General features: G+C 37.8%; 1 protein-coding gene across 18 annotated transcripts in view; it reads left to right on the forward strand.

The window, feature by feature from the left end:
- LOC111594467 (heterogeneous nuclear ribonucleoprotein L) overlaps positions 1-9,220 on the forward strand; it is a 132,316-nt gene extending 123,096 nt beyond the window's left edge. For 16 of the 18 annotated variants that reach the window (XM_023307779.2, XM_023307789.2, XM_030222732.1 and 13 more), the window contains 3 exons: positions 5,666-5,941; positions 6,010-6,214; positions 8,835-9,220. In XM_023307779.2, coding sequence (XP_023163547.2) covers positions 5,666-5,941; positions 6,010-6,214; positions 8,835-8,971 — 618 coding nt within the window. In that variant the 3' untranslated portion in view covers positions 8,972-9,220. The remainder of the gene's footprint in view (positions 1-5,665; positions 5,942-6,009; positions 6,215-8,834) is intronic. The other 2 variants (XM_030222735.1, XM_030222740.1) reach the window with 1 other exon arrangement.
- The last annotated feature ends 1,926 nt before the right edge of the window (positions 9,221-11,146 follow it).

Below are 11,146 nucleotides of genomic sequence, written 5' to 3' on the forward strand. Positions count from 1 at the left end.
GCCCCTGAACTGCCATTCACAATTGCGATCAAAAGGAAAACTTAAAAAAGCGAAAGCTACATCAAAGTCGCAGTGTTAATAAAGCGAATGCAAGAAAGGGAAGAAGTTTCCCGGCAACAGCTGAGGATTCGCTTTCACTTTATTGAGTGGCGCGCTCTGTGCGTCCTTTGATAATTGCACCCCAACAAGGACAATAAAACAACAAAAATAACAAAGTTGCGCTCGCTTTTGTCTACTTTAATGCTTGCAGCAAAGCGCGAATCCCGCGAGTTTTTTTAACGGGTAACTGACGACAATGGAAATAGAACTCGAGGGAGTCGAAAAGAAAAAAGCGTTTGAATTAATGTCTCGAGCAGTAGAAAATGGGACTGGGAATAGCCATAGGTGAAAGGTCACGAGTGTGTGATACTAAAAGTTCAAGAGGGCAAGTAGATAGAAGACTTAACAAAAGATTATTGATATGGCAGCTACAAATTTTTTGAGCTATATACCATCTGGCAACGCCTTTAGATAATTTGTGGAGACTCTTCATATAATGAAATGTAACAATCTTGTAGATCTCCATTTAATGTTGCTTAATATATTATTATATATTAAACTATATTTTTGATTATGTATACAGCTTATCTTGGGCAACATATGGCAACACTTTATTATCGAAAAGATGGCAACGCTTTTTGCTTTTATCTTAGTTTCCACTTCATAAATCGCAGCATTTGCCATCAGCCAATTTTTCAACAATTGCACTCCATTAGCCAATTATTTAACAACCTTCAAGCACACACACACACTCGTGCCACGCCTTGGGTACTTGCTCACGCCCTTCTACAATTAAATGCAATTTGCGCGCAAAACAAAAATAGTAAAACTAAAAGCAAACTGACAGGCGCCTAGCCTTGGTCCGTTGGTCAACAACGAAAGCAGGAAAAGGGAATCAGGGCAAAATAGTTGAATAATCGGGTTTAGCAGCTAGCAGCAGGACGATAATGCCAAGGCAAAGGCAATTTAGTTGTTGCTATTGTTGCTGTTGGTGAGATTTATTACGAACCTCCTGTCCGAGACGGAAACTACTCATTAGCCATTAAAAATGATTATGCGCAAACATTATTCACTGCGACCGAGAACTCCTAAGCCACAAAGCAGCCTGCTTACACCCACTGTCAGAAGGCAATCTCCTAACGCGCTCTCGCTAAAGAAGCCATACACCACACCACGTGGGCACTAAGGCAACCTCATTATAAACCAACATATGTGTGCGCTCTTCTCCTTTCACCTCTCTCTCTCTCTGTCAATGTGTGTGCGCTCGCATCAGTTTATGTCCGACATGTTTGAATTGCCAATGAGAAATTGATGGGCACTCAATCAAAGTGCTGCCTGAACTTGAGGCTGCTGCTGCTGCTGCTGCTGTTGGTGTTAATGTGTCTCCCTAAGGGGCAGGCGTGTGGCTGCTGCTTGCCACCCAACAGAGCGGATCTCATTTTAAAGGCAACATGTGCTGTAGATTAGCGATAAAAATACGTCTGTGTGCTTTGCATAAGGAATAATGAATGCTCTCTACCAATACTCAAAATCAATACTGAGAAATCAACGCTTCTGATGAAGGTGCCTACTTAGAGATGGATGCATTCCAGGATCATTCTAGTGAATCAAATCTCAGATTTATCACAATAAGATCTTCTCGCATCATTTCCAATAATTTATCAATCCATATTGAGGTCTACTTCATAATAGAATTCAAGTTAGTTCTTAAACCTGCGAGTTCACCTCGCACAATTTCATTGCCCTTAATAATCCCAGAAACGAAATCAATTTTCTAACTAGGACAGAGAAATCACGCACTTGCCATAAGTCAAGCCTGATAGAATTTGGCATTAGCTTAGCCCAGCCTAACGGAAAAGTAGCTGAGATTCGTTTATCCCGTTTTGGCTTAAGGGCAATCAACCAACAGATGAGCTAGCACAAGCCTATACCCTGCATATTCTTGCACCTGACTCCGAGTCTCAGCCAATTTACTGACTTTGACTAACTGCCTGCCAGGCTGGCTGAGTTTTGTAATTTTCAAGGCATACTTCAAAGCGAATATCCAACTACATTTTGCTGATGTCTGCGATGTGTGTTGCATATTTTATGAACAAGTTTTTCCAGCCAAGTTGTTTAAAAGGGGAAAAAAAAACGATTTAAGAAACGAGCTCAGCGCCGCCTGGCAGTCGATTTAATTATATTTTTCGTAGGGGCTGTGATGAAGTCATCGTCCAAATTGATTTTCAGGTTAAATGGCTTGACAAATACGAGGCGAGAGGCCAAAAGCTCTGTTGCACACGTCCAAATTGGTAATGTCTTTAAAAGCAGCAGCAGCTACAACACAACGACCTGCTACAACAATCACACGCACTCAATTAAATGCGCATTAAAAAAGCATTTGGCTCGCTTTTGGGCTGGGAGTCGCTGGGGTTGCCCGTTGGGAATTGGAGTATATATGCCCATTGGAAAATAAACCTGGACGCAAGCATTCATGCTGCAGCCAATATTCTTTCTATTGTCATTGTTGCTGCTGCTGCTGCTGTTGTTGTTGTTGTGGTTGTTGTTGCCGCGTGAGCAATTAAATCAAATGGCAGCAGACGCCACGCCACGCCACATTGAGCAGCCTAACAAAGAGCAGCCAACTAGGGTAGCATGGGGTATGCCGAGTAAGGACAGCTATAATACCGTTAAGCATATGTTATATACGCTTAAAATACAAGGTATTTGGCCGCGCATCACTTGTCTCGCTTGTGTCTAGGCATTGTTTTTAATTAACGCAGCATACGCATGAAAGTATCTGATAGCAAATTGTTGTTGGCTGCCATTTATGGATGCGGAGAGGAAACGGTGGCTAGCTGCTAGGCAGTTAGCCGAGGGTGAAAGGGCAAAGAGCGAGAGGGAAACAGCACAGCTCATTAGGCACGCACCAAATGTTTGTCGCTCGCTCGCCCACTCGCTGGCCAGTGAGCCATGAGCAGCGAACGCTCTTTGATTTGTGAATGTCCTGGCGCCTGTTTTGCGTGTTCTCGTCCATAATGCCCTGACCAAGCGCGCTCTCGCCCTCTGCCCGAAAATGCCTTTTGTTTTAGGCTGTTTGTCTGCGCCTGTTTCTGGGAATTGGCAGCGCCTATCTGCACGCTTTCTGCCTCACTGATTTATGGTTTATATTTATTTATATATTTTTGGGGCTTTATTTTTATATGATTTCTAGCCAAGCGTGGGCCTACCTTTCGATAAGCCTCATTTAGTTTTCATACACTCTCACTCTACGCCCCTCCCACACTCTCTCTCTCCTGTTACGCTCTGTCTCTTGTCATGTTTTATTCGCAATTCGGATTCCTGTTTCACTCAAGCGTATATGCCTTTCGATATTTTTATGGGCATGGCATAAGCTACAGCTGCTGCTGCTCCGTGTCTGTACTCGTTTGATAGCAACCTTTCTTTGTTTTTATTTTGCAACTATAATCTGCTTGGTTTTTGGGAAGCAATTTAAATTATTCACTAGTTAATTATACACATTTGTTTTGGTTTTTATTTGGGTTTAGGTTTAGGTTGCAAATTAAACAATGCATATTTTATGTGGGCAAATCTCTGCTAAAGGTAAAGAGAAATATTTATAATATTTATATTTTAAATTATAAGAGATATATTTATATATATATAATTTAATATCAAAGAAATATAGCAGCATTTTTGTAAGATATAAACAAAGTTTTAAAGATGAAAAATAAATATCTAAAATTTAAAATATAGAAACTGTTATAAAATATAAACAAAATTTTAAAGATAAAAATAAATAGAAAATTTAATTTTAATATTTCGCATTATTGCCTTTATGATCTGCACTCTTCATTATATTTTTCTTTAGCTGAGCTACTTCTCAGTTAAATAAAAATGTCTTGTCGAGAAAATATTGCGGCACTTGACTTGATTGCCGTAGTTTTTCTTGGCAATTGCTGCTGTTAACTGGGGAGTTGCTGCTGCTGCTACTGTTGCGGCAGCAACAAAATACCAAACCAACAGCAAACAAATCAATTTGCCTGTCACTTTCAAGTGGAAAACGGGCCCAAGACCCCGACACAGGCTGCAATTATGTGGCTTAAATGCCCGCAGTTATAACTCAGTTTTGACCTAAGTGAAGCATTTTCTTATTTTACTGCAGCTAAATAAATCAAAACCCGCTCGCAAATTAACAGCAGCCATTCAACATGACAATTAAAGCACTGCACAACTTGGCTTAAATGCATTTAGCAAAAACAAAAACGAACCAAAAATTGAGCGATGCCAATTTTGGTGCAGGTGCAAAAACACGTTTTCACTTAACGAGTTCAATGCCTCGAAACAGCAACAGCAACAGCAGCAACTGCAACTGCGAACAGCCAAACGATCAGCGAACCAAAACTGCAAACATTTTCCATAGATTTTTCACTTTCACTCGCATTTGGCTATTATGGCTAATTAAGTTAACGAGGCTTAACAGCCGAAAGGCTTGGCTCGTTGGCAGTTGATAGCGGCCAGTTGTGCTAGCCACAAATAGTTGAGGGCTTATACATATTTATGTTAACAATTAGTTTGGAAAGCGCGCGATGAAATCCAGCCATAAACAACATTTGCGGAAGCCACATGGATCTCTGAAGCCTAAAACCGCGCAATTTAATGCTCTATAAATGTTTTCAACTGAGACCACAAATTGTTAGCATATCCAAGTTGGAAAAGCAAGATTTTCCTAAAGGGGAATTCTACAATGAAAACGAAATATTGTTACCTAAACCCTACGTGCTTATGTCAGTCCTTAAATTTAGCCACACGCCTCAACGATTTCTAGAGCATTTCATCCCTTGATAATTTGTCACGTACAGAAGAGAATTGTAAAAATATATATAATATAGATATAATTGAACAATAGGGAACCATCCAAAGATCGCACAATGGACAGCAAATTAAGGGTGTCATTCAATTTGATAATTTGATTTTGAGCAACATTTTAAATTGAATTCAATAAAATCGTAGCTCTACACAGACACAGTAACAGCTTCTCGGCTAAGAGGATAGGGTTAAAACCAACACACACACACACACTGCAAGAGAAAATTCAATCAAATGGCAAACGACAGGTCAACACTCGTCTGTGACAGTCGATGAGTGTCTCCAGTGCATGAAATGGGTGGGGTTTTGCAGGTGTTCTGGCCATATGTGCTAGTGTTTGGAATTGAATATAAGTACACGTGAGTGTAGCTGCAACATAATTGCATTTATTTACATTTGCGACACAAATTGCGGTGACAGTTGCTGAGCTGAGAAGTGACTGCACATTATTGAAATAGTTGTGTGGCTTTAAGCATGGAACTGGTAGACGAAACTGACAAAAAATAAGCTCTCGTATTATGAGGCAAAAGTCCATGTAAATAAAATGCAGAAGGATTGAAAAGAAGAGCTTCTTTTAGTCAATATAGGAGAAAGATTCATGACAAGAGGGGAACCTAACAAGGGGGAACTATATAAGCTGACATAGTTTATAGCATACAGTATATAATATAATATATAGTATATAATATAATATATAATACAGTATATATAAGCTGACATAGTTTATAGCATACAGTAACATCTTTCAAATATACTCATATATATTTTCGCTTTGCAGATCAAGTTCTTGAAGACAAAGGAAGGCACCGCCATGGTACAAATGGGCGATTCGGTTGCCGTTGAACGTTGCGTGCAGCACTTGAATAACATTCCCGTTGGCACTGGCGGCAAAATACAGATTGCATTCTCAAAGCAGAACTTCCTATCGGAGGTGATCAATCCATTCTTGTTGCCGGATCATACACCCAGCTTCAAGGAGTACACCGGCTCCAAAAACAATCGTTTCCTATCACCGGCACAGGCCAGCAAGAATCGCATTCAACCACCGAGCAAAGTAAGTGAAAAGCAACTAACTCTTAAATAGCTATAATAATTCTTAATATAAATGCTTTCTTCATTTAGATCTTGCACTTCTTCAACACACCGCCCGGTCTCACCGAAGACCAGCTCATTGGCATATTCAACATTAAGGAGGTGCCAGCCACATCCGTGCGCCTCTTCCCCTTGAAGACAGAGCGCTCCTCCTCGGGCCTGATCGAGTTCCCCAACATTTCGCAGGCCGTGCTCGCCATCATGAAGTGCAACCATCTGCCTATTGAGGGTAAAGGTGAGATAGTGTTGTGTTTAAGTGTTTCTCGAAAAAAGAAAAAGAAAATGAAAGCAAGAAAAGTACAAATCGAAAAGTTGGCTATACAAAAATTTTATGCATATGGCCAGTAAAAATAATGAAAAAAAAATTTGAAAAAGCAAAAGTTACACAAAATTTTCGCAAAAAATATCCACATTTTCCCACACCAAAAAAACCCCAAAAAGCGGGCAATATGCAAAAGTTTGGACGCCATTCTCGGAATGGCCTCTTGACTTATGCTGCCGGCCCGCTGAACCATCACACCAAACCACAACCAAACCAAACCAAACACCACCCAGCACACGCCCCATCATTCTCACAACCACCCAACCACCCAACCAGCAATCCAGCAAACTTTTATTAGACTTCCTTCTTGTGCTTGCCTATGCACGGGGACACCGCTAGCATCAAAGTTTTCGCGTTGAAAATTTTAATTTGGTAATTAAGATAAACAATTTCGGTAGCCAGTTATTTCATAGAGCCCCCAATCTGTGACGACATAAGCTATTACAACATTTACCCCTGTGGCCAGCTCCATCCATAAACTCGTTTCTCCCATTAAACTTTTGCCATAAATACTTCCAGAGCACAAATAAGATTATTATGATGTTTACATTTGTTTTTGCTGCTCGCCTTTATTTACCTTGTCAACAAGGACTTACAAATTTGCAGTAAATGTTCGTGAAATAATCATTCCGATTGGTTGACCCCATTTTTGTTTGTATTTGAGAAAAGTATCTTACCTCAATGTTACATATTTTTCCCTAGAAATTCGATACCCAATTCCATTTCATTGCCAAAGCTCTTATGCCAGTTACGTGTTGTAGCGCTCTGTCTACTTCGTAGTGCCCAACTGCACAGTGAAGGGGATGTGCTTAGAACTATTTTCTTAGAAAATCGAACATTAATTACTTCTCCACAATCAGAACTATCCCGAATGTTATCCATATTCGGTTCAGAAATCTATCGATAAGAGCCCTATCGATGAAAATATTTTGTGATACGCACATCCTGCTAATAATCCTATTAAAAACCCCAACAACCTTTACCAATTCCTGTAAATACTTCTGGAAGTAGTGAAACGTAGTCGATAGCCCATACCTGAATATCAATGGCATCATGGCAGCTACTTGTGCTATTGACTCTCTGCTAATATTATCGACATTCAGCTCAATGGAGAATGCTAACCTATTTGCCTGCTGCGTGCTGTAGAAACAACACGTATTCGTATTCGCATTCGTATTCCCATTCGCATTTGATATGCAGTGCCCCGAAAAATTTGCATGCATTGGCCTGGCATTGGCATACCTTTTTACAGGTGCTGGCATTGCCGCCGAGTGGTGCAACGATGTGTGTGGTGCACAAGGGTATAGACTGCTATCATTGTTTACACCTAGCGTAAAAATCTTTTATGCAAATAGCAAAGCCTTGCGAGAAAGTTTTGAGAGACGGGGAAGGGGTGCAGCAGGCAATGCCAACTTGTGCGTGTGTATTGTATATATATTGTATATGCATATATATGTGTGCGTGCGTGCATATGTATTTTGTCAATATTTTGGTGGGTGTTTGCATATTTGATGTTGATGTATTTCTGCTGCTGCTGCATCGAGAGCCCGCTCGAGTGCATGGTAAATAGTAATTAAAAATGTAAGGAATGCAAATACTCACCCACCCACACGCACTTCGACACACCCACACACACACACGCTCGTATCGCCCGCAGACGCGTGCAAATAGCAAATGCTAAATGCAAACAGATGCCGTTGCATACTTTCAGGCTGCAGAAATTATGCATCTAGCAAAATATTTTTAACGCTTCTCTCTCACACGCTTATAGATCTGTGTGTGTGTGTGTGCTCTGCTCTGCTGATGGTTGGCAATTTTTACATTTGAATGATTTTGATTGCATTGGAGCCCAAAGTATTTTTATGACGGTGCCCGCATTTAATTGGCACATAAAACTCGCTTAGTCGGTTTACCAAGTACCTTAACGATCTATTGCGCTTGCCAAGTCCTTGGCTATACCCTTTAGACCTAGCAGAAAAGTATATCAGCTAGCCGAACTTTGGCATTTTCTACGAGTTCTCAAACTTACTGCATCTCCACAGGAGGGTATCAGGCTGCCTTTCTTTCTAGTTACAGGGTATTAGCTAGTCATGTGCTCTCTATAATAGCATCATAATGATTTTTAATTGCATGCAGCCTCATATAAATTCAGGGTCGATGGGCTTTGGGGCCATTAAGATGGTCAACTTTTCGCTGATTGCGCAACAAAGTGGAAATTAAATAGCCGTTTTCTATATGGCCAACCCCGCTGCCTGCTTCCCCATCTACTCCTCCCTTCATCCCATCCATCCCAATCCCATTTATCCTTCACGGAACTCTGCGAAAAGCAAATAACTTGATTCAGATATACAACACTTATACACATTACTACAACAATACTATGAAAATACAATTATTAGCAACGAAGGAAACCCCATTTATTCTATAACTATGCATTTCTTTTTACCCCGTTCTTTATTTTTTCGGTATATCCACCTACAAACCTGCGACACAAACAAACCAAAAAACCAAAAAAAATTCAACAAAATTTTAGGCACTAAATTCCCCTTCATCATGAAGCTGTGCTTCTCCTCGTCGAAGAGCATGAACGGGGCCTGGAACAATGCGGCCAACGAGGGCATGATCGAGAAGGAGAATGACGGCGATGTCAAGGTGGAGATTTACAATTGAGATTTGATTACCATTGTGTAAGCAGCCAACAACAACCAGCTAAACGACACAACAACTACAACTAAAACAGCAAACCAACACAAATAAACAGTTCAGGAGGCGTAGAATTTATTATGGAGCATATTGGAACGCGATGGGAAGAGAAGCAGCCCCATACATCGGCAACAACAACAACAATATGAATATTGAACACATAAATATATATAAAAATATCTTGATGGAACGAACAACTAAACTGAGAGTAGTCAAGAATAACAAATCTGATTACATACATATGCTTAAATTGTATAATTGACAAGCAAACTGACACTCATATACACACACAAATACACACGCAAACACACTAACTTTAAACTTAAACTAATACAAAAATATATTTATAAATATATTAATAAAGAAAACTTAACACAATTCGCAAACGCATGTAACTTTTCAACGCGCCATTTACTTGTATTTAAAAGGAATTAAACCCAAATCGAATCACAATTAAACATAATCCAACACATTCATCTACAAAATGGCGTCGTTCAAAAGCAACACACACATCTACACCTGCTCGCCCCCTTACACAGACACACTCCTCATACACACACACACTCACACACAAACATTTAAACTTAAGCACTATTTACATGCGTTTGCGTCCCCAAACAAGGAAATGTTATTAAAATTGTGAAAGAATAGCAAAAAAATAAAAATTAGGTTATAAATTGTTTAGTTGCATTCAAAAAAAATTTAAACTAAAACAAACACCAAAACATTGACATAGAAACAAACAACCACAACAAAAACAAGAACATCAACAAATGTTACGTTTTTTCTTGCTTTGAGTTTGTAAAGTTTCTCGTGTGTGTCGCACTTGATGAAATTCTAGAAAAACATTAACAACAACAAGAACACCAAGAACATCAACCATAACAAACAACAAATTGTAAACAATGTAATATGCAATTATAATATATTATAATAAAAACATATATTAAACACACACAAAAACGCAAAGAAAAAATGAAAACAACAAAAATCAACCGACTTTTTCAACTACATTATATATATATATGTATATATATATATATAAATATATGTATATATAAATATATATGTATATTATATGTGTATATATATAACATAAATTATTTTAGTTAATTATATATCATTTATTTAGATTATATATGGGATAAAAACAAATGCAACAACAAATTTCTTTGGACAATATTTCGACAAGTATTTCACGTGTGAGACAAAAATCTGATGCTAAAAACAAAATATTAAATCAAAAATATTAAGAGAAAAACAAATTAAACTAAAATGTTGCGAGAGCGCAAAACGTGTAAAATTAAACCAAAAATTTAGCAATTTTAAATCAAATTTATTAACTTTATTTCTAAAACAAGAAAGAAGAGGAAAAAAACTTGCACAAGCCAATGTTTTTTTGTTTTTAAATTATGATTTTTCTTTTAAATATTTATATATATGAAAATGAAAACGACAAAAAGACAAGAAAACATTAACATAATTTATGTGCTTAATTTACAAGAAAGTTTAAAACAAAAGGCATAAATTTATATATGTATGAGCTGTATATGTATTTAAATTAATATTAATTCTAATTTTACACTAAATGTAAAAAGCGACAACTAAAAAAATAAAATTAAGTGCAGAGCGAAATTGAGACAGGCATTAAAAATAAATTAAAACCATACATAAAAACTAAAAAATAAATTTAAAAAATATTAACAAAATAAATGCATATTTTTGAGGCGTTTTAAGACAAGAGAGCCAAACATTTCACAACTCCAAGTAATTTTTGGCGTGACGCATTAAAAAAATATAAAAACTTTAAAATTTATATAAAAAGAGAAAATATCAGCAATAAAAGCAACAACAACAACCATATCAAAGGCGTATGTTAGATTAAAGATTAACAAAATGAAAAGGGAAAACAATAATAAACATTAAAAGAATAATTAATTTCATTTCTTTTAAAGCAACTGCAGCTAGTTATAAAAAGAAAAAACATTTAAAATAATTTTCTCTTATTTTTAGACAGTCTGTACATTAAACAGGGCAAAGTTCTATGTTCTAAAATGCAAATCAACGAATACTATATGCTATATAGAGCCGTTAAACGAATTTTTCATACAAACCAAACAAACACAGACACTTAGTACACAC

This window comes from Drosophila hydei, unplaced genomic scaffold (genome assembly GCF_003285905.1).
Source record: "Drosophila hydei strain 15085-1641.00,03,60 unplaced genomic scaffold, DhydRS2 tig00000060-arrow-pilon, whole genome shotgun sequence".
NCBI lineage: Eukaryota > Metazoa > Arthropoda > Insecta > Diptera > Drosophilidae > Drosophila > Drosophila hydei.